Source organism: Python bivittatus, unplaced genomic scaffold (genome assembly GCF_059951505.1).
Source record: "Python bivittatus isolate LINGU-HERP-01145 unplaced genomic scaffold, Pbiv_v1 ctg000580_np1212, whole genome shotgun sequence".
In the NCBI taxonomy this organism is placed as follows: Eukaryota; Metazoa; Chordata; class Lepidosauria; order Squamata; family Pythonidae; genus Python; species Python bivittatus.
In genome coordinates this window covers 5,318,134-5,336,244 of record NW_028277087.1, presented here as the reverse complement: position 1 = coordinate 5,336,244, position 18,111 = coordinate 5,318,134, and the positions used below count along the sequence as shown (strand labels likewise).

The 18,111-nt window shown below is 50.1% G+C and overlaps 1 protein-coding gene across 1 annotated transcript in view; it reads right to left on the bottom strand.

Moving 5' to 3' along the window:
- Nucleotides 1-18,111, bottom strand: part of KLHL26 (kelch like family member 26) — a 43,482-nt gene that overhangs the window by 13,071 nt on the left and 12,300 nt on the right. The window contains exon 2 of the mRNA XM_088149418.1: nucleotides 2,491-2,673. Coding sequence (XP_088005544.1) covers nucleotides 2,491-2,673 — 183 coding nt within the window. The remainder of the gene's footprint in view (nucleotides 1-2,490; nucleotides 2,674-18,111) is intronic.

Here is an 18,111-nt window from a genome sequence, read left to right as displayed (position 1 = left end):
ACGTCATCAAGGTGGGAACCACACAGATATCTGGGTGGATGCTATTGCAGAGGGCTGGCGCCCTGAGTTGAGTGAAGAAGTACTTTCTTTTGTATCCGTGAACAACATGCCAAAAAAATGAAAGGATAAGATTATCAGAGGGAACTGGTCCTGATGGCTATCTGCAGTCTCCTAAATCAGTGTTGTCCAAACTTGGCCATTTTAAGATGAGTGGACTTCAACTCCCAGAATTCCCTAGCCAGCCATGCTGGCTGGGGAATTCTGGGAGTTGAAGTCCACTCATCTTAAAGTGGCCAAGTTTGGACAACACTGTCCGAAATGAAAGGCAGCATCTCTCTGGAGGTTCTGCTGACCAACTTGTGGGTTGTTCACCATTTGATTAGTCATTGTAGAAACAGACTGCTGGATAGCAGATTATGCTAACACCACTAGTTAGCACCCCAAAGTTAATTTTGCAAAACAAAATCCATTTTTAAATTGCTGAAATTGCATTAGAATACTAAGAATGTCCAAGAATCTTGGCAGTGAGATCAATGAAAAAACAGGAGGGCCATCAGGAAGAATGGCCTAACAGCAAGAGCCATTCAACCATGGAACAGACTTCTTCAGTGGATTCTCCTGTGCTAGAGTGGTTTAAGCAGTGGCAGTGGATTCCTGTGGCAGGGGATTCCTGAACTGGGCAGGGGGCTGAACTAGATGATCTCCAAGGTCTCTTACAACCCTTGCCTTTTATGATAGAGAATAAACAAACACCAGCTTTAAAAGAGGATTGTGCAACTTCATAGCAGCAGCGTGGCATGTCTGATTGAAAAAAGTAAGGAGGATTGGACCTAATTATTTATTAGATTTATATCTTGCTTGTTCTTCAACTGCTCAAGCTAGCAGGCCACTGCACCCTTCTACATTTTTCCACAACATTAACCTTTGAGTTAAGTGGGGCCAAGAGGGAAGGACTGGTCCAAAGTCACCCAGGGAGTTTCTATGGCTGAAGATGGATTTGAACGTGAGTCTCCTTGCTCCCTGCTCTTAATCCAGCTCTTGGACTGAGAAGGAGAGACTGGCCCAAAATCACTCAGGGAGCTTCAGTGGCTGAGCGGGACTAGAATCCAAGTCTCCCCTTTCATAGTCCAGCACCTGATCCACTATGACAGTTGGATGGGAGTCCACCATGAAATTCCAGGGCTGTAAGTTAGTCAGAAAAACATCCCAGGAGAAAACAGTGGCAAACCACTTCTAGCTCCCTCAGATTCATCAGTACCTTTGGCTTACACAAGATATCAGCTCAAGCTGTCTTTACCTTTTCCACAAATTCACAGAGGATATGTATCAATGACTGTTAGTCAATATGGTCTCCAGATTCAGAAATAGTTTAACTCAAAGTAGCTTCTCTTGGGAAAGAACAACTGCAAAGAGTTCCTGTGTCCAAATCTTCCTAGTGGGCTGCTAAAATAAATCATGACTTGGCCATGGTAGGAAGAAGATACTGGATTAGAGGAATCCCTGACCCTGTCCAGGAGGATAGTTCTTATGTTCACTATGCTTGAATCTTTTGGCTCTGTACACAGCTTGGATTGATTCAAGGAGGGTTTCAATCAACCCTGGAATCTCCCAATGCTGTTTACTTTTCCTGAAACCTCTGATGTGCAACACTGCAGAGCTACTCATCCTCTTAAACCACAGATCAGTCACTCTTTCAGGAACTTCATAACCTTGCATGTTAGTAAAATTCCCCCCGCTTAAAACATTGTTTTTAAAAACACCAAATCTTATGAGAATTCAGGCAAGACCATTGCATAGGCAATCTCATGAGGTTTCAGTCATTTAAAAGTAAGTTTTAAATCAGTGTTTTTCAAACTTGGCAAATTTAAGATGTGTGCTGGGCAATTCTGGGAGTTGAAGCTGGCTGGGGAATTCTGGGATTTGAAGTCCACACATCTTAAAGTTGCCAAGTTCAAAAAACACTGTTTTAAATTATTTGGGGAGGTCCCATGGACATCACCTGGGTTTCACAGGGCACCCATTGAAGCCACATTACCAACTCCTGCTTTAAACACTGTCCTTTAACTCTTTTTTTTTTGCTTTTAATTTCACCTGGGAGAGAGCTCTGATGGTTCCTGGTCCTTCTTGACAATATATGGGCTGAGTTGGGACTTTGCTAGCTCAGCTTCCTGCATTTCCCAAAAGCTCCCTCAGATTCATCAGTACCTTTGCCTTACACAAACATAAGACGTTGCCTTACTCCCAAGCAGACCCCTGGCCAGCACAGACCCCTGACCCACAAAGCCTAGTAGCTTTCTGGGTCTCGGGCAGGATATGTTCCAGGCCTCACCTGGAGATGTCTGCGGTTGATGCCAGCCCTCCTTGCATCAAGCCAAATGCTGAGCAACGGCCCTCCCTCGCAAAACCACCATTTTGTCTAGGACCAACAGCTTCAGCCAAGTAGCTGAAAGAGCAGAAAACAGGCTCCATCTGGACATTTGCGTCTCTCACCTGAAGTAGTCACTGCAGGCCGCCAAAACAACTTTGTGCACCTGAAAGACCTCATTGTTGATGGTGAGGATGACATCCAGCAACTGGGCCTGAGCTCGTAGAGACGCCAGGCCGTGCAGGAGGGTAACGCTGTGGCCTGGAGCAGAGAAAGTGCATTTCAATGTGCTGTTCTTGTCCGCCATGCTAGAAAGGGAGAGAGAAAGAGAGAGAGGCATAAATTAAGGGGTGTGTTTTTTTTCTTTAATTGCTCGTACAGGTAGCTCCAGGCCTTTGATCTTTTTAATTACCCTTTTCTGCAGCTTTTCCAGCTCTACAATACAGAGGGGAGCAGGTGTATATAGAGTTTGGGGACAATACATCCTATTGCAAAACTGTCACACCACGGATTTGCAAGGAAGCACTAGTATTCCTTGCTCTGCAACAGTCTCTCAAACTGCAGCTACCTTTTACTTTTTACACAAGAATGAAGGGATCAAGGCCACATCTCCCTGCAAAAGCATTCTTCGAAGTCATAATTCAAGAAACACCTTCAAGCTCCACCGTGGTCGCCAGCGGAGCCTTTATCCCTCCCCCCCGCCCCCGCTTTAACAAAAATGAAGACAGGAAGGGTGGCCTTGCAAAATATGAAACTGAACATGATATAACTTCACTTTTTCATTGAAAAGCTATTAGAACGGGGAGTGGGGGGGGGCTGGAAGAGAGAGAGGTCACATTGCAGAACGTGAAATAATGGCATTTTGAAAAAAAACACTTCAATGCCTTCTGGCCTTGCAGTTCTGTGCTTTGTGCTACTGTAGTTAGGAAGAAAAAAAAGTAAAGAACAGCATCTACTCCTTGGCGGAGACTCCAGGAAAGACACAAAAGAAAACCTTGAATGATTCTTCACCAAGGCCCACACACCACGATTGTGGTGATCACTTGGTGCTATTTGCTTGTAGCTGAACCCCCACTGTTTCAACCTGTTCAGAACTCACCTTGGGAACTTGGAAGAAACTGGAACTTGGTTTTTAGCTAAAAAGAATTTACTCTTTTAACAAAGCTTCTCTTTTCTCTGGAAAAGGGTCTAATGCTGGGAAAGGTGGAAGGAAAGAGAAGACGATGACGACCAGCAGCAAGAGGAATGGACTCAGTTACAGGGGTGATGGGGGCACCCTTGGAAGGCCTGAAGGACCAGGTTAGGGGATCGATCCTCCTGGAGAAAATCTATCTATGTGGTCGCTAGGAGTCGAAAACAACTCGATGGCACATAATCAATCATAATCCATCTCTTTTCAAACCACTATTTAAGACTACTTTACTCCTCCCCTACTAAGTGACAAGCCACTTTAAGCAGGTGGCAGTGTAGCCTCTCCTCTCCAGTTTTCCTTAAAAATCAGATCCTCCTTTCCTCTCCAGCCAGGGATTAACAGGGAGGATCTCTAATGAGCCACTAAACACTGCAACTTGACCAGCCCATCTTTCTACAGAACTGTTATGGTTTGAAGGTGGACTCTCCCATGCAGACTTTGCTTTGCTGCAGGGAAACAAATGCCCCCCCCCAAATGCCCTCTGGGCACAGCCAAATATTTGCACCCCTTAGTTATTAAGCCTCTGCTTGGCTGCAAAAGATTGGCAAACTGGTTTACAGCCAAAATTGAGTTATATCCAGGTTGATCCAGGCTGTGTTCACTGATACAACTTTCTCTCTCCCCTTCAAGTGATAGCCTCTGAAATTATTGGGCAAAATGTCTGAGTAAAAGATATTCCCAATCCGTTCGGTGCCAGAAGATGGTGAAATTAATAATAATAATAATAATAATAATAATAATAATAATAATAATAATACCACCACCACCACCACCACCACCACCTTTACATGGTTGTGGGGCCTGCGTGCTCAGAAGAGGATGAGAGCTATGCCAGAGGTTCAACCATACTGGGCAGGTCTCATCAGAGGAGCCAGAAGAAGAGTGCCTCTCTCATAAACAGTATGGTGAGACATAGTTTACAGAACCCTATACCAGATCAGTCGTTGCCCGGGTCAACAAGGACCATGCTAGGTGTTCTAGTTCCTAGACATCTGGTGACAAGTGGGCTACAGGACTCAGGACTGTTGGTTGAGCAACTAAGACCAGCAATTACAGGACTACTGGAAGAAAAGTTGTTTACTCATTGCAAATATACGAAGACTGAAAACAAAGAAATCATGATCTGCTATTACAAAGCAAGTCCAACAAGAAGAGGATATCTGAAAAGAATGCATCGCTTCTGGAAAGAACAACTTCCAGAATCAGAAATAACAGAACAGAGGCTAGCAGATCAACATCGATTTATAACACAAAATAAAGTATTCACAGAAGTAAAATTGGAAGAACTGCAAAGGTCTATCCAGGGCAAAGAAATTGAAGCCTTGCCAGAAGTAGCTCAGACTGCAGAGGCAAACCAGAGGGAGTCAGCAGTAGAGGAAGCCAGCATAGCTATTGAATCATTTTCATTCCCAAAGCAGGCACCCTCTCCTCTGCCTTCTCCTCAGAAAGAACAAAGCTCTATAACTAAAAAACAAGACAAATTGAAACAGAATAACTGAGCATCTCAAACAGCTCAAAAACAGAATAAGGTTGCCTGCATAGAAGCTTATTACAAAGAAACAGCTAGCACAAGTATTAAAAGATGCCAATAGTGCAATATCAAATATAGTGCACCAGCTCAAAACAAACCAACTAATGTACAGCACGGCTGCAGTTATAACTGAATACTTTGGATGCAAAATCAGCAAACAAGAAAAAAAGCCGAAGAGTGCACCACCAAAATGGAAGATCAGGTTGGAAAATAAGATCAGCAAGCTAAGATCAGATGCAAGCAAGATAGAACAGGTGAAAAAAAAGAAGCTGAAGAACAAAAAGACTAAAAAATACCTGATCAAGAAATATCACCTAGAAACAAGGAAGATCAAAGAACCATTGGAAATAATAAAGCAGCAAATAACAGCCATAGCCAAGAAGATCAGCAGATATGAAGTTCGAATTGCACACTACAGGCAGAATCTCCAATCTCAGTCGAATCAGAAATGTTTCTACCAATCCACCAATTGACTGCAATGAACCAGTCAGCACCTGACAAAGAAGAAACAGTATAGTTCCGGGCACAGCTATGGGACAACGCAAAGAAATACAACAAGAATGCAGCTTGGATAAAGGAGGTGGATAAGAATAAAAAGCTGAAATGAAAGAACTTGTAATAACAGTAGATATGGTGGAGAAAAGGGCAAGGAAGATCAAGAATTGGCAGCACCAGATGAAGATGAACTGCATGGTTTTTGGTTGAAACATCTGACTGGTCTGCACCCACTCATTGCCAAGCAGTTTAACAACATACTGCAAGGAGATGAAGTTGAGGATTGGTTAACATCTGGCAAAACCTAGCTGATCACGAAAGATCCAACAAAAGGGGCAGCATCGGCCAACTGCAGGCCAATTACCTGCTTACCAACAACTTTCAAATTGCTAACTGGTATTGTAGCTGATGCAGTCCAACAGCATCTAGTTGGAAACAAGCTCTTTCCATCTGAGCAGAAAGGAAACCGCCCAAACAGCAGAGGAACAAAAGATCAGCCCCTAGTTGACAAGATGATTGGAAAACTGCAATAGAAGGAAGATCAACTTGAATGTAGCTTCTTGATTACAAGAAGACATTCAACTCCCTGCCACATGATTGGATAATTAAATGCTTAGAAATAACAGGAGTCAGTAGAAACATCAGAAACTTTGTGCAATGATCAATGGCACAATGGAAGACATAGCTGCTGGTCAATGGTGATAGACTGGGAATGGTTAACATCAAGAGAGGAATTTTTCAAGGAGACTCACCATCACCACTGCTGTTTGTCATTGCATTAATTCCTCTGTCAACAATACCGAACAAGTCAGGCTATGGCTATCAAACATCAAAAACATTTGCCAGGTTATCCCACCTCCTTTACATGGACGATTTGGAGCTGTCTGGAAAAACACCATCTGAAATAGAATTGCTGCTCAACACTGTCCGAATATACAGCCAAGACATTGCAATGGAGTTTGGACTAGACAAATGTGCCACCCTGACCATCAACAGGGGAAAAATAGTGAAAGCTGAAGGAATCAAGATGCCCTATGGAAATAACATCAAGAGTCTGGATGAAGAAGATCAGTACAAGTACCTGGGCATCCTTCAAGCTGACAACATCAAGCACATTGAAGTCAAGAAGGAGGTTAGTAGTGAATAGATCATGAGAGTGAAGAAGAGCTTAAAGTCCAAACTCAGTGGAGGAAATACCGTCAAGGTGATTAACACCGGGGCAATTCCAGTCATTAGATGCACAGCTGGAATAGTGGACTGGACTCAAGCAGAACTAGAAGCCCTGGATAGGAAGACCAGAAAAATAATGACAGTGAATCATGCTTTTCATCCACGCAGCGATGTTGACAGACTCTACTTAACAAGGAGCATAGGTGGGCATGAATGTTGCAAGGACACCAGACAGTTGAAGAAGAAAAAACGGCATTGGAAGAATATCTGAAGGACAGTGAAGAAGATGCACCGAAGCTAGTACACCATGAAAGTTTACTGAATACTGAAGAGACCAAGCTGGCCTACTGTTGGCTGGGGAATTCTGGGAGTTGCAGTCCACTCATCTTAAAGTTGCTGAGGATAAGAAACACTGCTTTACAGTGACATCCTAGAATCTCTAACCTGTGATTCACTTGTAGATTTATGTATATTTCAGTGAGTGGGATTTTTTTAACACAGTGTGGTAGATCAGGAACTGGCCGTAAGCAATCATTCTGTGCCTCATTTGGTTTGACAGACCTCTGCAATGGGGTAGGAAGTAGCAGGACTCTGCAAGCCCCAAATGTATTTATTATTTTGATTTATATACAGTGGGGCAAAAAGGTATTTAGTCAGCCACCAATTGTGCAAGTTCTCCCACTTAAAAAGATGAGAGAGGCCTGTAATTTTCATCATAGGTATACCTCAACTATGAGAGACAAAATGAGGGAAAAAATCCAGAAAATCACATTGTCTGATTTTTAAAGAATTTATTTGCAAATCATGGTGGAAAATAAGTATTTGGTCACCTACAAACAAGCAAGATGTCTGGCTCTCACAGACCTGTAACTACTTCTTTAAGAGGCTCCTCTGTCCTCCACTCATTACCTGTAGTAATGGCACCTATTTGACCTTCTTATCAGTATAAAAGACACCTGTCCACAACCTCAAACAGTCACACTCCAAACTCCACTATGGCCGAGACCAAAGAGCTGTTGAAGGACACCAGAAACAAAATTGTAGACCTGCACCAGGCTGGGAAGACTGAATCTGCAATAGGCAAGCAGCGTGGTGTGAAGAAATCAACTGTGGGAGCAATAATTAGAAAATGGAAGACATACAAGACCACTGATAATCTCCCTCGATCTGGGGCTCCACGCAAGATCTCACCTCGTGGGGTCAAAATGATCACAAGAACGGTGAGCAAAAATCCCAGAACCACATGGGGGGACCTACTGAATGACCTGCAGAGAGCTGGGACCAAAGTAACAAAGGCTACCATCAGTAACACACTACACCGCCAAGGACTCAAATCCTGCAGTGCTAGACGTGTCCCCCTGCTTAAGCCAGTACATGTCTGGGCCCGTCTGAAGTTTGCTAGAGAGCATTTGGATGATCCAGAAGAGGATTGGGAGAATGTCATATGGTCAGATGAAACCAAAGTAGAACGTTTTGGTCTAAACTCAACTCGTCGTGTTTGGAGGAGAGAGAATGCTGAGTTGCATCCAAAGAACACCATACCTACTGTGTGTGAGGTTTGCCCCGTTCGACAGAGAAACTCTCGTGACACGTGTGGTTCACAAAGAAGGTTTACTCATGCGTAACGTAGTAGTCACAAGCAAAGCCAGGACTGGCTTGGTACAATTGCATTACTTGTTATATTCCCCCCTTCCCGCGCTTTTTTCCCGCCCCGCGATCACGTTGCTGCTGCGGATTATCGGCTCCCCAATAATCCCCCTTGATTGTCCATGATGGCAGGTTCGGTCAGGGTCCATTGTCCTTGATTGCCAGTTCCCCTCCGGCTGGGTTGGTCCCTCCCCGTTACGTGCAAGCCCGAGGGTCCTGTGCTGCGTTGCGACCTTGTTTCGCTGCCTGCGGCCCCGTTCATTGTTGGCTCGCGCCGTTATCAGTTTATAGTTAAAAGCTTCCACTGCGGTTTTCCTGTTTGGCTGGGCGCAGGTGGCCCGTTAACTAGCGGCGTTTTCAGTTCCTCTTTTCCCCGCTAGCTACCGCCGGTGGATTCCGCGTGGTCTGGCTGTGAGCTGAAGCCCCGTGCTGACCGAACCTGACATACCGCCCCCCTGAAGACAACTCCCCCCCCGGCTCTATTTCGGTTTCCTGGGGTATTTATTGTAAAAGTCCCGCACTAGGTCCGGCGCCCTTATGTGGGTTTTACTCACCCATTCGCTGTGGGACTTGGGAAAATGTTTCCATTGCACTAGGAGCTGGACCTGCCCCTTGTGCCTCCTGGCGTCCAGTATCTGGTTGATCTCGAAATGCTGCTCCCCCCCGACCATGATGGGTGGTGGCACTCCCTCTGTCTTGTGCCAGGCGTTCCCCGGCTGGTGCAGCTTTAGCAGGCTGCAATGGAACACCGGGTGGATCTTCCCGAGGCTTTTCGGGAGCGTCAGCCTGACGGTTACTGGATTGATGACCTCTGCAATGAGGAACGGCCCCACAAACCTCGGGCTGAGTTTTTTCGATGCCTGGTACGTCTTTAGGTTTTTGGTTGATAGATACACCTGGTCCCCCACTTTCCACTGCTCCTCGGGGAGCCTCTTGCGGTCCGCGTGTTTCTTGTAGTCGGCTTTGGCTCTCTGCAATGCCGCGTGCGCCGCTCGCCGGGTCGCATCGATTTGGGCGAACCAGGCGTCCAGGGAGTTGATCTGGGATTCCGGCTGAGGCAACTCCGGCATGGGGATGAAGTCTCTCCTGGTGGCTACTTTGAACGGAGAGAACCCGGTACTCTTGTGGACGGCGTTGTTGTATGCCACTTCCGCGAATGGTAGTAGCTCCGCCCAATCGTCCTGTTGGTGCCCCACGTAGCAGCGCAGGTACTGTTCGAGCCCCCCGTTCAGGCGTTCCGTGGCTCCGTCCGTCTGCGGGTGCGCCGCGGAAGAAAGGGCTTGCTTCGTCCCCACCCGCTTCAGGAACTCCCTCCAGAACCGAGCGACGAAGTTGCCGCCCCGATCGCTGACGACCTGTCGGGGCGCGCCGTGGAGCTGGTAAACATGTTGCACGAATAGTCTCGCCAACCCCTCTGCCGTGGGGACTCGCCGGCACGCTACAAAGTGCGCTTGTTTGGAGAATAAGTCCGTAACCACCCAAATGGCGGTCTTCCCCTTACTCTCCGGGAGCTCTACTATGAAGTCCATGGCGATCTCTTGCCATGGGCCGTCGGGTTCCGCTACCGACTGGAGTAGCCCTCTAGGCTTGCCTTTGGCCCCTTTCACCGTCGCGCACACCGGGCAACCCCCCGAGTACGCCTCCACGTCCTTACGGAGCGTTGGCCACCAGAACTGCCGCCGAATTAAGTGGAGCGTCTTCACGAAGCCGTAATGCCCCGCGCTCCGGCTGTCGTGGGCTCTTTCCATGACCTCCCGTCGGCAACCCTCGGGCACGTACAGCTTTCCTTCGTGCCACCACAACCCCTCTTGGCTGGTTAGTGCCTCTCGGTTCTGCTTGAGCCAAGTGTCCCGCTCCGCCGCCTCCACGAACCCTTGCCTTACTTCAGGCACCGCGTCCCGTCGCTCCCCCTTGGTCTGGCTCTGGGTCACCGCCTTTGCAGCCAGTCTGCTGGCAGGGATGATGGAGTCCACAATCTCCTCCCGTAGGCTGGCGTGCTGGGGCATGCGAGACAGTCCATCGGCTAGGAAGTTGCGCTTCCCGGGGATGTGTTTTAGGGTGAACCTGAACCTCCCGAAGTATTGGGACCACCGCGCCTGTTTGGGGGATAGCTTACGCGGGGTCTTCAGGGCTTCGAGGTTCTTATGGTCCGTCCACACCTCAAATGGTTCAGCTGCCCCCTCCAGTAGATGCCTCCACGTGGCCAGTGCCCACTTGACTGCGTACGCCTCTTTCTCCCACACCATCCACCTCCTCTCCGTCTCGGTGAATTTGCGGGAGGCGTAGGCACATGGGTGGATGGCCCCCTCCGGGCTGGGCTGGAGCAGGACTGCCCTCGTTGCCACGTCTGACGCATCTACTTGGATTATAAACCACTGATCTGGGTCGGGATGGCGCAGGATCGGCTCCGCTGTGAACCGCCGTTTTAGCTCCTCAAACGCCCCCTGGCATTCTGCAGTCCACGCAAGTGTCATGCTGGGCTTGGGGGGTTTTCCAGTGCCCTTGGTTTTTAGCAGGTCTGTTAGGGGAAGGGTGATTTGGGCGAAGTTCGGGATAAACTGTCTATAGAAGTTCGCAAACCCTAGGAAGCTTTGAAGTTGCCTCCGGGTTCGCGGCGCTTCCCAGCCCAGGACATCCTTTACCTTCGCCGGGTCCATCTCAATTCCCCGGCTGGATATTCGGTAGCCGAGGTAGTCTAGTTGCTCTCGATGGAACTCGCATTTCGATAGCTTCACGTACAGCTTTGCCTTCAGTAGTCTCTGGAGCACCGTGCGCACCAAGCTCACGTGCTCCGCCAGGGTTTCGGTGTAGATGAGGATGTCGTCCAGGTAGACCAGGACGCCCCGGTAGAGTAGGTCGTGCAGCACCTCATTTATTAGCTGCATAAATACCCCCGGGGCCCCTTTTAATCCGAACGGCATCACGGAAAATTGGTAGCTTCCGAGCGGCGTGTTGAACGCCGTTTTCCACTCATCTTTAGCGCGGATCCTGACCCTGAAGTAAGCTTCGCGCAAGTCCAGTTTTGTGAACACCCTCCCCTTAGACAGGTGCGACATCAAGTCCTTCATCAAGGGGAGGGGGTATTTGTACTCGGTGCTGATTGCGTTCAGGCCCCGGTAGTCCACGCACATTCGGAGCGAGCCATCCTTCTTCTCCCGGAATAGTACCGGGGCCGCTAATGGTGACTTCGCGGGTTGGATGAATCCCCGCGCTAGGTTCTTGTCTATGAACTCCCGCAGAGCCCCCATCTCTCTCCTTGACAGGGAGTACATTTTCGGCTTAGGCAGAGTCGCCCCTGGCTCTAACTCGATGGCGCAATCACTGGGCCGGTGTGGAGGGAGCTGGTCGGACTCCTTCTCCCCGAACGCTGCCGCCAGGTCTCGATACTGCCTTGGGATTCCGCCGCCCGTCATGGGTTCCCCGGACCCTGCCTCTCGCTTTGCAGTTGTCTCGCCAGTCGCCGCTGCCTCCCCATGCCTCGGGATCGTTGCGAGTCTCCGGGGTCCCGGCGCTGCTGCTGCTGCTGTTGCTGCCCGGGTCTCAGGCTCCGTCTGCTCTCGCCCCGTCTCCCGGGGTCTCGGATCCTCCACTTCCCCGTCTGTGGTTGCGGCCGCACCCGTCTCCACGGCTCGGTCCCCTCTGCTCTCGCACTTCGCCGGTCTGTCGACCCCGAACCGCACTGCCTCCGCCGTCCAGTCGACCCGTGGGTTCCGTCGCCGCAGTCACGCCAAGCCGAGTACCACCGTGTAGTCGGCCACCGGGACCACCACAAATCTTAGTTCTTCCCGGTGACTCCCGATCATCATCTGGACCGGCTCGGTGTAATACTGAGCTGGCCCCCCCCCTTGCCAGCGTGCCGTCTAGCTGGCTGAATGCAATGGGCTCCCGGAGGCGCCTCAGCTGTAGTCCGAGCCCCGAGACCACAGCTGGGTGCATCAAACAGTGGGTGCAGCCTGAATCCAGTAGCGCCCGCAGCTGTGCCTCCCCTCCGGATCTCACCCCCCGGATGTGTATTCTCACCCGGAATGGAGGGCAGTCCTCATCTCCGATTGGGTCCGCGCGCCTCGACTCCCCTGCTCGCACTGGGGCGCCGTTCAGTGCGAGCGAGCCTCGTTTCCCGCCGGCTCCGAGTCCTCTCCAGAGGACGCCGTCTCCGGGGTCGACCACCCCTCGCGTCCTTTTTCGGTCACCGCCGCCACTGCCCCCTTCCGCGGTCGGTCGCCGGCCCTTTTCCCGGTCGCACGCAGGGGCTTGACTTCGGGCCGTGGTGGGGCTCCTTCCCGCTCCGTCGGGCACTGCGCCGCTCGGTGGCCTCTGCCTCCGCACCGGAAGCACAGGTTCGGGGCTCTGGTCGCCTCTCGCCCCCCAGTGGACTGCCGCCGACTGCTCCGCCTTTCCTCGGGGGTTTTCTCCCTCGGCTGGTCCCTTGTCTGGTCCCGTCGCCTCGCGCTTTGTTGGATCTGCCGCCATGCCGATTCCGCTGTTCTGGCCAGCCAGATCCAATCTTTCACTGTGGACGGGTCGTCCCGTCCCAGTGCCCGCTCCAGGATCTCTGGATTGAGCCCCCTCTTAAAATACTTCACCCTCAGGGACTCCGGCCAGTCCGTGAGCTTCTCCGCCAACCTCCGGAACTGCAGGGCGTATTCCGATACCGACTTGCCCCGCTGTCTGAACTGCAGGATGTCGTCCTTCGCCCGCTTGGCGCTCAATGTGTCCTCGAATCTGTCCCGGAGCGCCTGCATGAAGTCCGGGAAACTCCGTAGTTCCGCCGCGTTGGCGTCATATAGTCCGATCACCCAGCTAGCTGCTTGGCCATCTAGCAGCTCGGCCACGTAGGATACTCTATCTTCATCCCTAGCGAATAGGTGACCACCCCTCTGCATGAACCCCCTAACGTGCGTCAAAAAATGCGGCAGCTGTTCAGGGTCCCCTGAGAACTTCCCAGTGATGCCTCGAAGTCTCAAGGCGTCTGCCGCCCGTCGGTCCACCGACCGGGGCATCGTGGGCGGTGCCGGCTGGGGTGCCGGACCGCCACCCCCGTTGCTCGCCCCATCGCTCACCGCCGATGGTCCCACTCTGTAGCAGGGTCTGGAGCATCGCCTCCATGGCGTCTAGGCGCCGCTCGACTCTCTCCTCTAGTCGGGCGAACTTCTCGTCCCACTCGCGGTTCCGGGACCCTGAACCTCGGGTCATCGTGACGCCTGAACCGTCTGGCCCTTGGTTCACGCACATCGACCACCGCTCGGCTGGAGGGCGCCCGGTCCTGGTCGCTGTCCCGTCGCTCCCGGGTGGCTCTGACCATCCCTCCTCGAGCCTGGGCCCCTCGTGCTCCAGCTGACCCGCGGATTCCTCATCGCTGGTCATGCCTGTATTGGAAAGGGAAACGCTCCTCGGTGGTACCGGGTAGCGCTAACGGTGAGTCCTGGCTTTATGTGAGGTTTGCCCCGTTCGACAGAGAAACTCTCGTGACACGTGTGGTTCACAAAGAAGGTTTACTCATGCGTAACGTAGTAGTCACAAGCAAAGCCAGGACTGGCTTGGTACAATTGCATTACTTGTTATATTCCCCCCTTCCCACGCTTTTTTCCCGCCCCGCGATCACGTTGCTGCTGCGGATTATCGGCTCCCCAATAATCCCCCTTGATTGTCCATGATGGCAGGTTCGGTCAGGGTCCATTGTCCTTGATTGCCAGTTCCCCTCCGGCTGGGTTGGTCCCTCCCCGTTACGTGCAAGCCCGAGGGTTCTGTGCTGCGTTGCGACCTTGTTTCGCTGCCTGCGGCCCCGTTCATTGTTGGCTCGCGCCGTTATCAGTTTATAGTTAAAAGCTTCCGCTGCGGTTTTCCTGTTTGGCTGGGCGCAGGTGGCCCGTTAACTAGCGGCGTTTTCAGTTCCTCTTTTCCCCGCTAGCTACCGCCGGTGGATTCCGCGTGGTCTGGCTGCGAGCTTCCCTGAAGCCCCGTGCTGACCGAACCTGACACTGTGAAGCTTGGGGGTGGAAACATCATGCTTTGAGGCTGTTTTTCTGCAAAGGGACCAGGACGACTGATCCGTGTAAAGGAAAGAATGAATGGGGCCATGTATCGTGAGATTTTGAGTGAACACCTCCTTCCATCAGCAAGGGCATTGAAGATGAAACGTGGCTGGGTCTTTCAGCATGACAATGATCCCAAACACACCGCCCGGGCAACGAAGGAGTGGCTTCGTAAGAAGCATCTCAAGGTCCTAGAGTGACCTAGCCAGTCTCCAGATCTCAACCCCATGGAAAACCTTTGGAGGGAGTTGAAAATCCGTGTTGCCCAGCGACAGCCCCAAAACATCACTGCTCTAGAGGAGATCTGCATGGAGGAATGGGCCAAAATACCAGCAACAGTGTGTGAAAACCTTGTGAAGACTTACAGAAAACGTTTGACCTCTGTCATTGCCAACAAAGGATATATAACGAAGTATTGAGATGAACTTTTGATATTGACCAAATACTTATTTTCCACCATGATTTGCAAATAAATTCTTTAAAAATCAGACAATGTGATTTTCTGGATTTTTTTCCCCACTTTGTCTCTCATAGTTGAGGTATACCTATGATGAAAATTACAGGCCTCTCTCATCTTTTTAAGTGGGAGAACTTGCACAATTGGTGGCTGACTAAATACTTTTTTGCCCCACTGTAGCTGCCCGTCTCAAATACATGAAAACAACACACAACATAACCAGTGTACAGGCTCTACTGCATATCTGGCTCCCCAAAGCTGGTGGCAAAGCCACATTTTTAAGGCCAGTAGGGTTGGGCCAATCTGATCCTCTTGTTCACAAAAATTGCAGAAATGTCATTATCTGGTCAGTTTAGCTCCCTCTCTTCTGGTACTTAGGTGAATGTCACAATGTACAGCTTATGCTTATGAAATGCAAGAGGTCGATCTTATCATCCATGTTCACTTAGAATTAAGATCTGCCCAGTTTACAGCAACTTACTCTCCAGTAAGCACATATATGACTGCACGTTAAATGTGCAGTCTTCTTTGTTTTATAACTGTGTGCCTGTGCCAGCCATTTGAAGGGAGGGGAAACACAGATTGAAATGGAAGGACCAGATCTGAAGAGCAGAAGACATGCAACAGCGTACTGCCTTCTAAAATAGGTGAAACATATAAAGATGAGTAACAATTCACAAGTAGCCAAAGGATGTGCAACTACGCCTTGGATTTACTGCTGCTTAGAACGGCATAATAGGTATAGGTATTAACAATATGCTTTAGATCAACTTTCCCAATTTAGTGCCTTTTAGATTTGTTATCTGCATGCATAAATGTCCATCAAGCTATTCCCTGACAGGATAAGCAACATGATGCAAAGTACAGAAGAAGCATAAGAAATAGGGTATAAGAAAAGGCAAAAATTATTTTATACCAAACCATTTACTGTATCTCCCTGGCAAGCTATCGTGGCTTCCACCATACTTTGCCTTTTGTTCTTTAACCTTCTCACCTCTCACTTTTTCAGAACTATCGGTTCCATCCCACCATGGCTTGCTCAGCCTTCCCCTTCCTCTCTGCCCATTTATAGGTAATCCTCATTTAACAACCATTTGTTCAGCAACTATTCAAAGTTACGACAGCGCTAAACAAATGGTAGTTATGGCCAGTCCTCGAAGTTATGGCCACTGCAGTGCCTCTGTGGTCACATGATGAAAATTAGGGCACTTGGCAGCCCGCCCACATTTACAACTGCTGGGTGTGCTTCAATTCCCCCCACCCACCTATCTCCCCTCATTTCTGCCCTTTTGGCTTCCCTGCACTCTGCCGCTGCCTACCCCTGCCACCCCAAGTGAGGTGTTGAGGAAGTCTCATGAGATGTTGCGGAGGCCTCATGAAGGGCCAGCAGCTGCCTCAACCGGGTACACCTCATCAGCAGCAGGAGGAAGATGATGAACATCAGCTGAGTACAGTGGGGGTGGCAGGGGCAGCGGAGTGCAGGGCAGCCAAAAGGGCAGAGGTGGGGGGAGATAGGCGGGTGGGTGGATTTGAAGCAGACAGAAGTGAGGCAAGGCAGGAGAAGCATGAGGTCCTACCCTAACGATGGTGGAGTCCTGGCCTAATGACCCCAACCAGGACTACCGAAACTGCCATCGCTAAGCAGTGCAGTCACATGATGTTTCACCTAACGACAGAAATTCCAGTCTCATTAGGGCCATTAAGTGAGGACTACCTGAACTCTTTCTTAATATATTTCCTTTGCAATTTAAACTTCTTCATTCTCTTTACACTGTGTTTCTTGCAGACATGAATGCTCATGTACTCTTGTATACAGATGAAACTGTGTCATTGACTGAGAACCCAAATGATTTCCAATGAAAGTTGGGTGGACTGTATGATGCAAAGAGGAGCATAGATCTGAAAATTAATATTTTCAAAGGTTCTCCCAGTTTCCCAGACACACAGCACACCTATGTTCCTTTGTTTTATTTCATGTGTTAATTGATGCGCTTAAAATTCTCTGCTTTTATATTATTCACCAAACACCAGAATGGCCCCTTAATACAGTACTGGTTTCTGCCACCCATCATGGGCTTGGTCAACCACAGTTTTCACACACTGCTTTTAAGAAGTCAGAAGAAGTTAAAATGGGTTACCACCCTTAGTCACACCCATGTCCCATGTGTAAGATTTGCCCCGTTCGACAGAGAAAGTCCCGTGACACGTGTGGTTCACAAAAGAGGTTTACTCATGCGTAACGTAGAGGTTACAAGCAAAGCCAGGACTGGCTTGGTACATTTGCATTACTCATTTATACTTCCCCCCTTCCCGCGCCTTTCGCCCCGCGATCGCGTTACCGCTGCGGATTATCGGCCTCCAATAATCCCCCTTAATTGTCCATGATGGCAGGTTCGGCCAGGGTCCATTGTCCTTGATTGGCAGTCCCCCCCAGCGTGGGTTGGTCCCCCCCCGTTACGTGCAAATCCCGAGGTTTCTGAGTTGTGTGGTGATCTCGTTTCGCTGCCTGCGGCCCCGCTCATTGTTGGCTCGTGCCGTTTATCAGTGTAGAGTTAAAACTTCCGCTGCGGTTTTCCTGTTTGGCTGGGCGCAGGTGGCCCATTAATTAGCGGCGCTCTCAGTTCCTCTTTCCCTCAGCTAGCTACCGCCGGTGGAGTTCGCGCGGTCTGGCTGCAAGCTTCCCCGAAGCGCCGTGCCGGCCGAACCTGACATACCACCCCCCTGAAAACAAATCCCCCCCCAACTTTATTTCGGTTTCCCAGGGTATTTGTTGTAAAAGTCCCGCACTAGGTCCAGCGCTTTTATGTGGGCTTTGCTTACCCATTCGCTGTGGGACTTGGAGAAATACTTCCACTGCACCAGGAACTGGACCTGCCCCTTGTGCCTCCTGGCATCCAGTATCTGGTTGATCTCGAAGTGCTACTCCCCACCGACCATGATGGGTGGTGGTACCCCCTCTGCCTTGTGCCAGGCGTTCCCTGGCTGGTGCAGCTTTAGCAGGCTGCAGTGGAACACCTGGTGGATCTTCCTGAGGCTTTTTGGGAGCGTCAGCCTGACGGTTACCGGATTGATGACCTCTGCAATGGGGAACGGACCCACGAATCTCGGGCTGAGTTTCTTCGATGTCTGGTGCGTCTTTAGGTTTTTGGTTGACAAATATACCTGGTCCCCCACTTTCCACTGCCCCTTGGGGAGTCTCTTGCGGTCCACGTGTTTTTTGTA